Genomic DNA, 17,164 nt, shown 5'->3' on the forward strand with positions numbered 1-17,164 from the left:
TGAGTTGTATCTTGAAGTCGGAATGATGTTCCGATGCCTCAAAGTAAAATAATGAGAGCATGGGTATTTTAAGTACCCTTTTCACAAAGGATGCACAAACAAGTTAAAAAATACAAGCTCCTGTATAAAGACAGCAAGTGCCTACACATGTATTTCAAACCAGCCATGAAGAATATCCATTCCAGAAGAAGAAAAATAGATACAGATCAGGAATGTCAGTATTTTCCTGCAAAGCAATAACAATGTTCGATTGCTTCTACACGAGAAACGTCCTTTACGTTATTCAGCTTGTCACATTCCCTCCATCCAAGTTTGTTACAGGTAAATTTTTTTATTCCTTTATTTTTATTTTTATTTTATTACACCCAAGGCAGAATAAAAGTTACTAAAACTTAAGACTTTACAGTTACAGTGACAAAAAACATTTTAAGAGACCCACAATTTAAATTGGACTGTAAAATAAAAATAAAAAACAACCTTTTTTCTATTTTTGTAAAATGCCCAGGCATTGTCCAATATTACAAATACTGGTATACTTTTACAGTAAACAAGAAAAATGTAATATATATTCATATATATTTATATATATACTAAAACCCCGTCACCAAAAAACCAATATACACATTGCCACTATGGCATTCAGAGAAACTTTATAAGCAAACTTGAAAAAAAAAAATACTTGTTTGTTTAAAACACACATACACACAAATATTATTTTACCCTTGTACTTGTTTCAATACTGTAAACGTATTTTAAGACAGAGTGCACTAAATTATTTTTTAGTATCTGCAGTTCCTGATTTTTGTCCAGTCTCTTCCTTGACTATTGTGTGGCGTAACAATCCACTCCGGTGATTTTTCAATCGAGGGACGCAGTCTTGTCCTGAAGTGAAGAATTTGATATATATCTATATATAGGTTTGTGCCTTTATATGTACATATGCATACATATATACACACACAGACACATCAATATTGTGCTGGGTACTCCTAACTTAAATTCAGTTTATTAATTTAAGTGATGTTCAGTGGAAATTTATTATGCAAATTAGAGCAAAGTTTACACATAATTTGATAAATTTTCTTTTTGTTCTATCAATTCTTTGCTTCACAAAGAATTAGCTTTTTTTCGATCTCAGACAATAAATAGGAAGATCAGTATTCAAGGCACACTCATGTCAAATTGAACGGCAGTACAAAAACTGTCCCAAATAAATTACTTTCATTTTTTTTATAGTGCCAGCATTGGAAAAGCCAAGCCTAACAACACTGGCACTTCAATCTCAGGTGATTCCAAACTCAAGAACCCTTTAAGCAAGGACCAGTATCAGTATATCCAGTAATTTCTTGCTCAGAAGCCGTACCTTCCATTTTCCTGTCTTTTTGTGTGTGTAAAAAAAACAAAATAAAAAAAATCATAAAGTGCGGGTCAATTGCGAGGAGCTGTTTGTTTCTTCCTTTTTTTTGACAGACTTTGCCTCAATCCTAAAAAAACTGCTTCATCTTGGATGTCTGGGGAGGAAAAGGGGAGCTGTCGGGTTTGCATTTATTCAAAGTTACAAGGAGGGAGGTCGTGATTTTGGGCAAAAGATGGTGCTTGCTGAAGATTGAGAAAAGGTTTTCCTAAAAAGCTCAGCTGTGCATTCTGTGTGTGTCAGAGTTGCTACTTCTCAGAATGCGTTCAACTACACATCACAGGGAGCCCTGAATGAGAGGAAAGAAAGAAAAAAATAGTCTTACTGTTTCGGCACACGCTCAACAGATATCTACACACAAATTGTATCTAACTGTGCAATTTTACTGGTCTGCATAACTGCCACTGATTTGGGTCTCACAGGGGATGTGATCACATTAACCAGAAAACATTATTGTATATAAACATTTTCGACTATGGCACACTATACAATCAAACTACCTACACAGTATAAATCCATTCATGTTTTTAAAAATGACAAATAGATATTTCTAGAAAAGAATGCATAGGGCTGTTTTCAAGTGATATCATAAACATTGTCGCATATCGTAGTTTATTTTGAAATAGAATCTGATTTAGAATCAAATCTGGTTAAAGAGGTGACATCCGCCTTGGCTGCATGTACGACTGATTAAGTCCCCTTTCTTGGATAAACAATGCATTTAATAAACAATATCAATTACAAGCAGTACCATTTAAATATGAGTTAAAGACTGCAATTGATTAATCTTAGATTCAGTATTGTTTTGAAATTCTACAATATTGCCCTTTGTCGTAACTAACATGTGCGTTACATAATTTTAAATGTGTCTAGGTTGTTTTGAATGCGATATTAATTGTACTACTGGTAATAGAATGTAACAAACTATTTTTGGATCTACATATTGACTGGCAGAGAATTAAGCAGGGCAGGGGAGGGTTAGTTTGGGCGTGGGCAAAAACAAAAGTTTTAAGCTCATCCAAGGAATGATAATGAAGGGATGAAAGAGAAAACAAAAAAAGCAGGTCCTACAGCTCACCCTGAAATATCCCTGTGATCCAGCTAGATGCTACACAGCCTGGCGCTATAGTAGGGGAGGCGAAAACAGACCATCCTTACAAACAATTAAATCTGTCCTATAACTATAAAATCAATATATATATACAGACCATGACCACTACTTTTGCACTAAGTGCCAATGGTCTGGTTCAATTGGGGATAGGTGGGTTTAGGTGAGGTGTTTTGATGTAAACAGTTTGAAAGTACAATGTGGGACTTCTACAAGAATATATGAGTAACGTCTTGGTTCTCTAGAGTTGTCTGGGGGTAAGTACTAGGGACCAGTAAGCAGCTGCCTTCACCATAATCAGTTTCTTCTTATTGGAAGGGATGTCCTCTACAGGAGGCATGGTTTATGAACCTCACAAATAACTTTTGATTTAGATTTACTGTCATAAATGACACTCAGTGCTACATATCCAATTAGATTGACATGTTTAGAAATCAGTTCATTCTACAATGCCAAAGGATTGTTGTCCGCGCATATCCTATGATGTAAAAGAAACAAAAAATAGTTTTCTCAGTTATGCTTGTTTTAAGATTTGAAGATTAAATTCGGCTTCTCTTCAAGAAATTACATGTGTAGCTTTAATGTACATGTCCTATAAGCAGCAACCTATAGATTATTCAATGGATTTCTGTCTGCTAAAAAATCTCAGGATATTATCTGGGTATTTTTAAAAGTTAAACAAAACTCCCAGCAATTTAAATCAAAAAGTAAAACAAATTTTAAAATGACAAAATAAAAATGTACCTGCACATGCCACAATACAAAATCCAATAAATACAGAAATTATTGCACAGTTAAAGGCTCCACATGTTATGACTTAATTTGTTGTCTGATCTGTTGTTTAAAAAGGAACGCCAAATGAGGCAGCTTAGACCGGCTTCAAATGGTGCTGTGTGTTTGTCTGTCTGTTTTCTCAGTTGGCAGTTTCTTAGGCAAAAACATAAGATTAACCCAAAATCAATATTTATGAAAGAGTATCCAGCTACCCCCTTTGTACTTTTTTTTTGTTTTTTTTATTCAAGTTGTGGCGAAGAGCTTCAAAATAAGGAATTCTGGCTTAGCTTCTCTCTGCTTGTTCAATTTTGACCTCGTTGGTCATCAAATGTTCCCCGTGCCACTTTTTCATGTGTTTCTCGAGAGTGCTGTACACGCTGAAGGGCATTTGGCAAATGTCACAGCGGTATACTTCCTTACCCAGCTGGCCGTGTGTCTTCATGTGGCGCGTGAGCTTGGAGCTCTGGGCGCAGGCGTAGTTGCACAGCTCGCACTTGTAGGGTCGCTCCCCCGTGTGGCTGCGCCGGTGCACCGTCAGGTTGCTGCAGTTCTTGAACACCTTGCCGCAGTACTCGCACGTGTCGCTCCGCCGGCTCTCCTTGGAGCCGGGCCGACCAAGGCCTGCGCCGCCCAGGTGAGGGGTGCTGCCCCCGCTGGCAGTGCCGCTGCGCCCCGACAGCCCTCCGTCCAGAAGGTCTCCGGGGGGTGTGGAGAAGCGCAGGCTGCCGTTCTCGGAGGAGTGCTCGGACGAGGTGGCGAAGGGCGATTGTCTGGAATCGGTGAAGCCCAGGAAGGGGTCTTTGATGAAGTGCCGGGACGCGGCGTATCCCACCAGCCACTGGGAGTAAACGTTCTCGGATGGGATGAGGGGTGCCGCGGGCATGTCCAAGTCCTTCTCGATCTTGATCCTCTTGTTGGAGGAGTTGGACAGGCTGGGGCTGGTGATGGGGGTGGGCTTGCGAGGGAACAGCCCTGAGAAAGAGTCACTGGACCCACAGTTTCTGCCATTGACAGTGGTCCTCTCCACCCTGTGGTGGTGGTCCATCTCCCCTACCACTGAGTCCTCGTCTCCGGTGTCCCGCTGACCGTCTAAGCCCCTCTTGGTGAAGGGCATTCTTTTACGATTGTCGACTATCATGTTATTGTACTGCTGTATAGTGCTAAGGCCCACGCTTTCCACCATCTTTCCCAAGGAGAGTGAAGATTTCTCGTCCGAGGAAGGCTTGGAGCCGTTCTCACGGTTCCGGTAGAACTCCGACTCCATGCTGAAGTTAGACTCCGGTCGGCTTTCGTTCTCCTGCTCCTCTTCCTCCTCCTCTTCTTCCTCTTCCTCGTTGCCCTCGCCCCGGAAGTCCCCATCGCGGTTCTTCATGCCTTCACCCGTTACATCGCTGGTTCCTGGTTCTGGGGAACTTGTGGCAGACAGGCCATCGTCAGAGCGCCCGGTCATGGAACCTGACTTGTGCATGTGGGTCTTCATGTGGCGCTTCAGCTTGCTGGCCTGGGAACAAGCGTGGTCGCACAGCTGACACTTGTAGGGTTTCTCGCCGGTGTGGCTGCGCCGGTGCACCACGAGATTGCTCTGGAACTTGAAGGTCTTGCCGCAGAACTCGCAGGACTTGGATTTGTTCGTCTGGGGTGGGGTGGTGCTGCTGGGTGGCATGGGCGGTAGGGGAGGGGTGCTAAGAAAGGGCGACTTGGGGCTGGGCTGGAAGGGGTTGGGATTGAGCAGGCGGTGCATAGGGTTGGCCCTGCTGGGTGAGAGGGGCGGAGTGGCATTGTTGCCCGCAAGTTCGCGAAGCCGCCTGGAGAAGTCCATGGACTGGGACTCTATGGCCATGGGTGTCAGGCGCATTACCCGCTCAAAGGCACTGGGGTGCTGGGAGATGAGACCCATTTCCTCTGCGCTAAGGCGTTCCAAACGGTGTGGGTCCAGGTGGTGGCGGGGCGGCGGGCTGACAAAGGGGGGGGTGTTGGGGAGGCGGTTCTCCACGAAGCCTGGTGGGGGTTCCCGGAGCAGGGGCCCAGCCATCCTCAGCAGGTGGAAGGGGTTGTTGTCACCCAGAAAGTTGGTGAGGGGGGACTGGGGGATGGATTCTGGACCCATGGGGGGCGGGATGGTAATGCGTGGGGTAAGGGAGGCGCTTGAGGGGTTGGACTCCAGGTAGATGCGGATACCGTGGGTGTTCTGGGCATGCTGGAGGAGGAACCAGGCGCTGGGGAAGGGCTGCTTACACGTGGTGCAGATGTAGCTCGATGGCTCGTCCCTTCCTATAACACAGCAAAGGTAGATATAACATTCGTTATAAAAATGTGCCTCACACAATACATCAATATATAATACAGCTACAGTATATAGTTTGATGAAAACAAAATTGAATTCAGTTTTGGTGTGTTTGTGTGTGTATGAGTGTGTGCGTGTGTGGGAGTGTGTGTTTGTTACAGGTCATCCCCCAAAACAATAACCACTTCCATATTTTAGTCAAACAATTATCAATAAATATTAGTGGACATGCAACATCTGTATCAATATGATTTACAGTCACTCACTGAGCTGGTTCTCACTGAGGTTGAATACAAACTATACAAAGAGGCCGAAAACACTGGTTATGCATTTTGCACAAACATTTTGGTTATGCATTTTATATTTGCATAATACTTCCAGTGGATCAGACTGTCTTGGATCATCATGTTGTCACATAAATGGGATATACTTATCACACTTTTGACATGCATTTTCACAATCACACAGGATTGGCCAACACTGTAGAAACACTGTATCTACGCTTCAAGTGCTTTTAATCTTTACTCTCAACAAATCTCTAAATTATTATACCAGAAAAGTGTGTGTGTTTGTGTGTGTGTATTTGAAAGCAAGAGAGTGTCTGTGTGTGTGTTCACATGGATGTGTGTGTTCACATGGATGTGTGTGTGCAGTATGTCTGAGCATGTGTGTTTGCCTCTTTAAAACCGGGAACCCCTCCAAGCGGAGGGACTTTCATCATTAGCTAGCCCAAAATGCCAAAATAGTATGGTTGCATACTGTGAAAGCACAACTTAAACTGTGATTTAAGGAACTCTTATCACTCTCAAGCAAATAAAAAGCAGGGCCTCTAGGAAACAAATAAAAGAGGGAAGGAAGCGAAGGAAAAGAAAATAAACCTTAATCGAGAGTGCATCAAGATAAATGGCCCCTAATAAAAACAAAAAAGAGAAGAGACTGAGAGGAAAGAGTGTAAACGCATGCTAGTCTCTGAAGTGTGATTTGGAGTTTACTGTAAGCTGTTGCTATTTAACATGGATCCCCAGGGTTGTTTATGTCTCTTTAGCCATTCAAACTCGATCAGTCACTGTTAGCAATACCCCACCATTTTGGGAGGAGTCTCTCAATACATGTTTACTTCAGACTCATTGCACCTGTTTAACTGCAGTCTTTATGTCCACCATTGAGCTGTGAAAGGGGACAGTTGTTCAACTACTTTCCATATATACAGAGGAGGAACTCAAATATTGACTCAGCAATTATTGACTGAGAGGACTCGGCAGCACTCCATCCTGTACCACTTTCCCTCCAACATGGCATGACGGGAATGTGACAAACCGACTCAACAGCTTTCCATCCTAGAGCGTAACTCATAGAAAGAAAACCAAAGAGGAAAAAAAAGCAATATCCTGGGCTGTTGTGTTAAGAGATGCTTCAGAGATCAATAGGGATTTGAGAGTGTCAAAGACTTGCCTCCGATGGAACTCTCTGGCTATGTTAGAGTGAGACTACAGAGTGAGAGTATGTTGTTGTTCTCTACCTTTAAGCAGACATGACTAATTGATGCCGCATCATCTGTGTTATTCAGAGTCCCAGAATGCAAAATGGACTTGTTTCTGTCATGACACAAACAGGTAGGCAGAGGATGGAAAAGGATACTTCACATAACATGCGTCATGCGTCTCAGAGGTGCTGGAAACACGCACGCACACACACAGCGACTTTGTATAGCCGTTTTATGTAAACTCACACACACATGTCTGGTATTATAATTTAGAGATTTGTAGAGAGAAAACATTACACCGAAATTACATCTCTGATGTAAATGTTGTCTTTCGTAAAATAATGAAATATAATCTAACTGGTTTGAACTAGTGCATCATTTTTTGACACATTTAAGACAGGCTAATTAATTCAGTGTGTGTGTGTGTACTAACTGACCAACACACGTGCACAAAGGAATGACTTATTGTTAAATAGCATAATCAAATGGAAATATATCGAATAGCTTATGCAAGTATTGACAAGATGTCTTTCCTGAGGGAGATTTGAAGAGAAGTTGTGGGCGAGACAAAGTGGTTTGAAGCTAAACCCTGCACAAGTTCCCTGCACAAGAAAATCACTCAGAATTACCTTCTCACCATCCACACACATCCACAACATCAACATGCAATGCAGTGTGAGTAAGAAAAGTGAATGGTAATTTTTACTTTAACATCTTAACATTTGCATCCTGTCAATTATCTTCAACTGGTTGCTGACAGTAGAATAGCTTTATCCATCCGTTTGGACAGTAAACTTTTACACCCAGTCTATTCCCCCTAGCACTTAGCGGTGAACATCAGAAAGGTCTCTTTGTAAAAGCTTTTCTTTCTTCCTCTCCTCTGGTTGGTAGTTTAATGTACTTCTGAGTTGAGGAGAGGAGGCTGAACAGCTGCTTACCTCTGCAGTCCACCGTGGTCCTATAAACCTCTCTGACTTAATTATAGTGGACATACATACACACGCATAGGCACATGCCTGAACTTACACACGAACACACACACAATCTCGCATGCATGGATAGACCCCCCCCACACCTCAGTCAAAAGGATAACCCCCCCACACACATGCAGCCTCCTGCCCCATTTCTCGATATTTTTCCCTATCCACCCCCCCCCCCCCACACCTCCACTACATACAAACATAACAACAGGGTCCTTATGCCAACCACTCCATCTTGTACCTCCCCCTCCTTTTCTAACACCCCACCATTCTCTTCATTGTTTTACAGCCTTGCCCATTCATGACATTCATCCATTCTTGCCATGACATTCCATAAAGAATTTGCTGCTTGTGCCCCTCCTTTTCACCTGCCCCCCCCCCCCCCCTCTCTTTCTCTCAATGCCTGGGCAGAGCAAAGAAAGGATCTTGTCATCTACACCCAATGTCTTGCAGGGCAACAAAAGTCATTGGGGGTGCTAAATGTTCATTTCTGCCCACAGTAGAAGGGATAGGGGTCGAAATGACAGAAAGATGGAGAAAGAGAGGAGGAAATAGGAGGAGGGAAGGAGAGAGTGGCTACTGCTCGCCTGAGATGGTATTTCTTTCTGTGATGAAGGGAGTCGGGCGTGAGTTTATTGAGGAGTGTTCAGTGCTGTGCCCTCCCGGGGGGAGACGAGACCAACGCAGATGGCAAATAAAGTATGCAGCCCGAGGCCACAGCACATTATGCTAATTCTAATGTCAGCTGTACTTTAATATACAGCTCTATTTAATCACCCCATTATTTCCCATTTCCATATGAAAAAAAGAGAGGCGAATGAGAAAGAGAGAGAGGGAGAGAGTGTGGGGGAGAAAGATGGGGAGTAAGAGAAAGAGAGAGAAAAGAGAGAGGGAGAAAGGGGTAACCCTGGACAGCCACTGCTGCTGTGGTAAGGTGCTGGGTGAACTTACGTGTGTGTGTGTGGAATGTGTGTTTTATAACGATACATAAGTTGAAAGAAGCCCTATTCATTTCTATTAATACACTCTTGCTTTCTTTCTCTCTCTCTCCGTCTCTCTCTCTCTCACACACACACACACCTCATCCCTCAGTCAGAGATGACCCGTTGCCATTCTATTCTCTCAGAATAAGTACAAATCAAGCTTCTGCACTCCCCACAAGGCCACCCTTCCACTCAAGCACGGCCACCACTCACACTCCACCACTCACACTCCACCACTCACACTCCACCACTCACACTCCACCACCTCAAAGTCATTCAATTGGCAAAAACTCACTCCACAAAGAAAGTTCCTTAAGCATAATCAAAAGTGACTGAGGGGCCATGAACAACGCTCTTTAAGAAAAGAAGGAGAGTGAGTAATGATCTTGTTTTCTCCCAGACACCCTTGCTGTGCAAAGCAGCTGCTCCGCTGAGGGGCGAGCGGGGAACGCCACTGTGTGTGTGTCATCCACGGACGCCGCCTCCCACCACGCAACGCCCCACATTCAATTAAGCAGAAATGATGGCTAATAACCGTCTTAGGTTTCCAAACAGGCCATGTCAAACGCTGCATGCCAATCTGGGATTTTATGGAGCACACACACATGAACACACAAAAACATATCCACACAAGTGCACGCATGGATGTTTGATCAGACACGCACACACAAACACACACACACACACACATGCACATCTATGCACTGCCACATGTGCTCACTATGTGTGCACAGAGACACACACAAACACACACACACACTTAACCATAGAACAAACACCGACAGCCCTGAAGTCTCGCTCATCTTAGAAACGTTGCCAAGGAGACATGAGGCACAGGACCAATCATTGTCCTCGCTTTCCAGGAAGTAACCCGCAGAACGCTACAGTTATCCAATCAAAAAAGCAGGTGGTTTACCAATCTTTTCTCACGCTGAGGGGTATCACAGTACTACCTCTATTGTGATAGATTGAACCAATCACGCTTCACTCATTCCCTTTCCCTAAGCACTGGAAACTGAGGGGGAATGAAGCAAATTGGATGTCTGTGTGTTTGAGAGTAAATCACTTCAAATAACTGCCGCTGTGATTGTGAAACACTGTCCGCTCTCCCATTGTCATCTGCTGCATTTACGGGATTAAAATAAAAGCTCTGGAATCATTACGCCATATCATTTTAGGCGTAGGAGGCTGGGGAAGAATAAGACTATATTCTTTTCATTCATTGGACAAATTTAGTATTTATTTGTTGTTGTGAGCTCTACTGGTTTAGAGGTGTTTGTGTGGGAGATGCAGAGAGAAAGAAAAAGAGACAGAAAGACCAGAAAAAAGAAAGAGAAGATTCCACAACCAAATTGTAATCACCAGCTCTTAAAACATAGAAATCCAAAACACAAAAACAACAAATGTCATGTTTTTCACCACCGCCGCCACAAAAGCCTGGGTGCTAAACTGGAAACGAAGCAAAGAAAGGGGGAAAACGATCAGACGAGAGGAAAAAGAAGGAAGAAAAAAAAAAGAAAGAAAAAAAAGAAGAGTGTGGAGCAAAGCTATAGCATCTTTCTAATGAGGTGCTCATTTGCTGACATTGGTTTTTACTGTGGGGACTTCATTTAGGCTGTCATTAAAACCATTATCCGCCGTGAAGAATTCCTACGTTTCATACGAGAGCGCCGCCCGCCCGCCCGCCCGCTCGCTCGCCCGCTCGCCGTGTTTGGGTCTGGAAGCCCTTTCTCTCTCCATTAGTGGAAGCGTGCCGCACTGGTCTGGCCCGCCGCCTGTGTTTTGTTTGGCGGCGGTTCACACACATCCTTGGCAGCGGAGCCTCGCTGGATGCTTCACAGAGCGCAGAGAGAGAGAGAGAGAGAGAGAGGGGGAAAGAGGCGCGCGCGAGAGGAGAGGAGCGGACAAGAGAGGATCACAACAGTGAGGGAGAGAGGGAGGGGTGGCGGTGATTGTGTGTGGTGAGCTGGATATTTAAGGGAGGGGGTCTGTGTGCGTGCCAGTGTGTGTGTGTGTGTCAGTGTGTATGTGTGTGTGTGTCAGTGTGTGTGTGTGTGATTTCTCAAATGAATTGAGAGAGATAATATTCAGAGGTTGAGATAATACTTCAAATTGTGTCAGAATAATAAAACACAGACATTAAAGAAACAGTGAATGACTCAAGAGCCGCAATTGAAAGGATGTTATTGATTAATTCAAAATTGCAAACACAGATAATAATAAGAAATATTTATAATAATTATGGAGTATTTCACACAGAGTACAGTACACACACACACACATAATACTTCACATTTTCTGTCACGCAGCAACATATCTACTAAATGAACCCTCACCAATAGTTCATGCACCTCACATCTCTTTGGACACACATACTCTCCCCTGCACTTTGGGTGAAAAATAATAATACAAGGGTCTAATATATGCATGCATACCACCAGAACACACACTGCGTCTCCATCATCACAAATGCCATTGTGCTGTGCTTCTCAATAGTCTAAAGAACAGTAAAGAGAGAGGGAGAGAAAGACAGAGAGAAGTGGGTGGAAAAAAGAGAAGAGCAGCCTGTCGCTCGGCATTCTGGGTTCTCCTCTTCCCTCGCCCCCTGGGGTGCTGTGATGTGCGTCTCTTTAGAAGGGCCCATGTCACAGCACCCAGCCTCATACACAAACGCCCCGCAAATTTGCATCTTTCCACGTGGTACAGGACCAGCCATATGTCACCAAGCAAGCAGAAAAAAGCAAGGGAAAAGACATCGTCTTCCATCTCTCCTAAAATCTGTCCCTCATCTTGTCAAAGAGTATTTAGTATATATTCTAAAGATTGGAAGAGGATTGTGAGAGGATAAAGATAAATGGAGGATGGGTACTGTGATCAAAGTCAACGTTAATCAACACAAAAATGTTTCCCCATTGAGAAGAAAGAAAGATCAACAGCCAGCCATTTAAGAGAAATTAATACCATATTTTAGTTGGTCAAGAGGGTGTTTGTGTTGGGTATGACTGCATGTACACAGAAGAAGGTTGACCTTGCTCCTAAACTGAATGGAAAATAAATGCTACAGGCTGTTAATTTAGAGTCAACGCTGCTGCACGTTTCTCTATCTCCTCTCTACGCTCTGTCTTCACACACACACACACACACACCCACACACGCGCACTCACACAGGGATGCCACACTCCGCTGGCCAGTGGCACTTATGAGCAGCAGTGACTGCAGCCAGCTAGACGAATAAAAACGCTCATTACCCAATGATTTCAGTTTTCACTATGATTCAATTTGCGGTAATTACTGTGGCCGGCGCTAATAAAAAAAAATTTGCAACGAGAGAGAGAAAAAAGAGAGAAAGAACGGGCTACAAAAAGCGGAAGGTCAACCACCAGTTAGGAGTGTTCATTTTCATCTCAATGTATTCATCCTCTGCGCCTAATGGCCCAATTTCCTCCCCCTCGCTCCTCAATAAATATTGCTGGAATTACAGGTTAAATAGCTAAATTAAATCATGGCTATTATGGCTGGGCCGTGTTGCACCCGCTTGGCTTCAGCTCGAAAGAGAGGGAGGGAAAGAGAGAGCAAGAGAGAGAGAGAGATGGAGAGAAACCAGACACAGAAAGAGAGGGAGGGGGGAGAGAGAGAAAAGAGAGAGAGATACAGAGAAAGAGGGAGCTCTTCATGTACAATTACTGGGGAAGTGCCAATCGGTAGACAGTGGGCGATTAATGTCACGAGTGTCGGGCCATCAAATTATTACATTCATTTCTCTCGCCCAGGCCCTCGTCGCCATAGCCGGGAATAGAGAAGACTAGCGCAGAGAGAGGGGACCCTTGCTACTGGCAGACAACAAGGCTTTATTTGTTCCGCTTTATGGGGCTGATAAGGTACATGGGAGAGGGAGACCAAGGACAATGTACACAGCTAATGATAATGTAAATAATGAGCCATAATTCAACTGAGCTTTTTTAAGGCTAAGTGATTTTCACTGTTAGTTGTTGCAAAGGCTTCGTGATCCGGTTTGAGAGGGACTACTTGCGTTGGAAGGAGACACAATTAGCTGGAGGTGATGAGTCATAATAGTGTGACTATTGTAAGATCAAGTCCAAGGCAAAGACAGAAAGGCAACAAACAGTACATTTCTCATCATGGTATCGTATCGTCACTGTAAATGTGTGTGTTTGTATGCACACATTTGTGGATCCCTACATTTCTTTGTGTCTGTGTGTAGGGGAACTACATTTATAAATGTATGCGCGTGTTTGAGTGGGTGTAAGTGTGTGTGCAGGCAAGAAAGGTCGGAGAAAGCTGTATCCCACTTCAAAACTGGACATCCTGTTAAGCAGGGCTTACTGATATAACCTGGTACTTAACTCTGTGTTAGAGCCTGGCTTCACTAAGCTTGCCTTGGCCCTCTTTCAACCTGCAGGAATTCTCACAGTAGGGTGCTTAAATTATTAAGAACTAAAGATTATGTTCATTATATTTTCACTCTTACCTTCCAACTCAATTCCTTTCAAGTGTCCTCCACTCCTCTCCTCTTCTGTCTCTCTCTCTGACTCACTAGCCAAGCACTCTCACTCATTCGCCTCTCTCTCTGCTTTCCATGTTTCTATATCTCTCTCTTCGCTCCATTCTCTATCTGCTTGTGCTCTCTCTCTCTCTCTCTCTCTCTCTCTCTCTCTCTCTCTCTCTCTCTCTCTCTCTCTCTCTCTCTCCCTCTCTCTCTTACCTACTTTAATTCCCATTTGTGTAATCACACATTGATGCAGAAATCATTAAGAGTCTACCGGGCACGTCCTCTCGCAGCCAATCAAAACAACTCTAAGCGTCCTTTATTTACATACAGGAAGTGCAAGAGTGTTCTTAGTATCTCAGGGACATAGACCCCGTGAGTGAGCGCTGTGCTCTCTGGTGCTCTCTGGGCGTCCGATTTAGCAACCTCCTCCACAACTGTGGAAGGAGTCAATGTCACCACACGGCTCATTTACATAGAGAACAAAGATGACACGGGCCCAGGGCACAGGGGGCTGAAGAAGAGAGGAGGAAGTGTGTGTACAAGTATGTGTGTATGTGTGTGTACATGGATGTGTGTGCGTGTTTTGGCGTGTGTGTGAGTGTGTGCGTGCATGTTCGCCGCCTTTGAGCTGTCCGCTACAGCTTGTGAAAAGTTTCCTGACATTTCTTGCATTATTAAGCCAGGGGCTTCATTAGCATGTCTATGATCCAGTGGTCTCCCCAAGCCCCCCGATGGCTCACCTTGCATGGCTAATGCCTTGTTTATGACTATCATAGCAAATCAGGAGGCAACAATTACATGCAAATCAGTGTGTGTGCGTGTGTGTGTGTGTGTGTTCTTGGTTGAACAAAGCCAGCTGAGAACTGAGGTTACACAGGGTATACAGACTTTCGTTCTAGACTGGTAAGCATATGCCGTATGAAAATAATTGTGTGATCTAATAATAAACACAATTTGTCTGTATGCATGTCTGTATTTATTTATGTTAGTGTGTAAGAGGGACAAGGTGAGAGGGCGAGATCGACAGAGAAAGTAAAAGAGAGAAAAGTAAAAGAGTGAAAGCGATAGAGAGAAAGAGAGAGGGAAAGGAGAGTAAGAGATAAAGAGAATGAGAGAGCAGAGAGAGAGATACAGAGAGAGAGAGAGATGTAAGAGGGTGCATCCGATGGTGGACAGCATCTCCTTTTCGTTGGCTGTGCAGGGAATCATGGGTGATTTACTAAGTGTAAATGAAGCGGAGGAATCCAGCCGAGCAGCTGTTGTTCCTGCCTCTTTGGCACACACACACACGCACGCAGACACACACACACACATGCACACACACAGACTCGGACTGGACACTGATCTAGCCAGAGAGACAACATCTGGTTTCTATTCTGTTGCCCTCACTGGCCAAATCTCACCGTGGACAGATTTCCTTTCAGAGGGGATCAACACACACTCCTCCACGGTCTGGACACCACTCCTCTTTCATCCCCCTCGCTATTTATCAGTCTGTCCATGTGTCCTTGTGTTTTGGCAGTGTCTCTCTTTCCCTCTTTCTATCTCTCTCTCTCAGTCTCTCTTTCACTTTATGAAAGAGTTCTCCCCCCTCCTCTCATTTAGCCTTAATCAAATCCCATTTATAGTTCATTTTGTGTGGCAGTGTTAAATTGTTTTGTTTTTGTTTGTTTTGAATTAAGTGGCTGGAGTGTATAAAATGCCTCGTATTCTCAAAGGGCTTTTTTATGAGGGCGTTTAATGTATCTACAAAAACAAAGACCACACAGAAACTTAAATTAAAAAGTTAAATGTAAGGAAATGAAAATCTAACACTATCCACTGATTTAATTGTGCTGTATTGCACCTGCAACTGCTTAATTTGAAGATGAATCCAACATGGCAAAAAAATATGTTCTGAAATGTAGTTATGAATTACTTAATGTTTGTAAACTTAACTGTCCATTCCTGGATAGTAGGAATCAGTATTGCCAGTATTGGAAGAGCTTGTAAACACCTAGTGTCAAATAAAACCACACAAGGTTGTGGTCTCATCTCGTAACCAAAGTTAATTTTGCACAACGGCCAATCAAAGAAACTTTCCATAAGCCCACACTGTGCCTCACGTCATGTCATCAAGTCGGATGTTATTCTTTTCATTTTAAAGAGAATGAGGGGGCAGGGGCATTGGTGTTGACATGGCGTTTATGTACTCGTCAATGTCAAGTCTCTCTTTCTCTCTGAGTGACAAAGACTCTTTCAAAGACGCATTCTTTTTTTTTCTTTCTATGGACAAATGACATCCTGGCATCCCAGGGTGCTTTGCATTACGCTGCGAGACGTTTATCTCCTCACGTGAGATTAGGAGACGACAGGATTAACGGGGTCGTGAGGGAAGGCAAGTGTGCATGTGCAGTTTGTGTGCGTGTGTGAGTGTGCGTGTGTGCGGATGTAGTTGTGTGTGTGTGTTCCAGCCTACGCATGTACTTATGTCAAGACCAAGCTCAAGGTGGAAGGGCGAGGCGGGGCTGGGTGGAGGGGGCGGCGGAGGGGTTGGGGTCCTGGCATTCTATCTTATGAATTTTAAAAGGAACACTGCAAGCAGCTTAGCCAAATCAGAATGAATTAAATTCATTAGCTGGGTCCGGGTGACAGTAAGTACCCCAGCAGAGCTGGCACAGGAATTAAGCCATTCTCTCCTATAAAGACCCGTCACTCCACTCCTAGCCTGGGGGGAAAGAGGGGAAGAGAGCTGGTGGAGAAAAAGGTGGAAGGAGGACAGGATGAGAAGGAGGAGGAGAGGAAGAGGGGTGTCATGACGTTTATGAAGGTCTGTTGGAGTGCTGGTTGGACACCTAGTGCCCCGAAGGCCTGGCATTGCAGATGGGAAAGGGAGGAGGAGGAGGAGGAGGAGGAGGAGGAGAGGATGGGAGAAGAGAGAAAAGACTTCTCCTCCTCCTGTCACCCCTGCTCGGAATCCAACTGCTTACTGGGACACACTGCAGAAACTTCAATTGAACATTTAAATAAATATTATTAACACATTTGGAAATGTATTCAACCACAAATGGTAGAGTTGCAGTTATAGAAGCAGTTTGTAGTATTGCTGATACACTGTCAATTATGTTTCTTACTAACAATACATTGAATACATTAATTGCAGGAATAATAATTAAAAGGCACCACATTTGATATACAAATATCAAACATCAAATACAACGTGTAAATATGTTTCCAATTTTCAGCGACAGGCACTGGTATTTCCTGGAGTGGGGAAAGCCTGTGTTTTGGGTCCCTGTTAACAAATTAGAGGGATTACGCTGGAGAGTGCCAGAGTGTGCTAATCCCATGCACTGGCCATGGACAACTGCACCTGGGGAGTGTGTGTGTGTGTGTGTGTGTGTGTGTGTGTGTGTGTGTGTGTGTGTGTGTGTGTGTGTGTGTGTGTGTGTGTGTGTGTGTGTGTGTGTGTGTGTTTGAGGGGACAGGATGAGGCCCTGTGGGGGAGTAATCCTGACCCCTACCAACACACACCCACACACACAGACACACTCAAACACAGAGTGATCACAGACCTGTCAACACCTGCTACCCATGGATCAGAGAAAAACACAATGTCTTCCAGGCGAGTTGAACAGTGAAGGGAGTG

General features: G+C 44.0%; 1 protein-coding gene across 3 annotated transcripts in view; it reads right to left on the bottom strand.

The window, feature by feature from the left end:
- Positions 1 to 282: 282 nt before the first annotated feature.
- The window catches only part of bcl11ba (BAF chromatin remodeling complex subunit BCL11B a), a 50,100-nt gene continuing 33,218 nt past the window's right edge, over positions 283 to 17,164 (bottom strand). For 2 of the 3 annotated variants that reach the window (XM_047018472.1, XM_047018471.1), the window contains exon 3: positions 283 to 5,567. In XM_047018472.1, the coding sequence (XP_046874428.1) occupies positions 3,580 to 5,567 (1,988 nt within the window). In that variant the 3' untranslated portion in view covers positions 283 to 3,579. The remainder of the gene's footprint in view (positions 5,568 to 17,164) is intronic. The other variant, XM_047018473.1, reaches the window with a different exon arrangement.

This window comes from Hypomesus transpacificus, chromosome 3 (genome assembly GCF_021917145.1).
Source record: "Hypomesus transpacificus isolate Combined female chromosome 3, fHypTra1, whole genome shotgun sequence".
NCBI lineage: Eukaryota > Metazoa > Chordata > Actinopteri > Osmeriformes > Osmeridae > Hypomesus > Hypomesus transpacificus.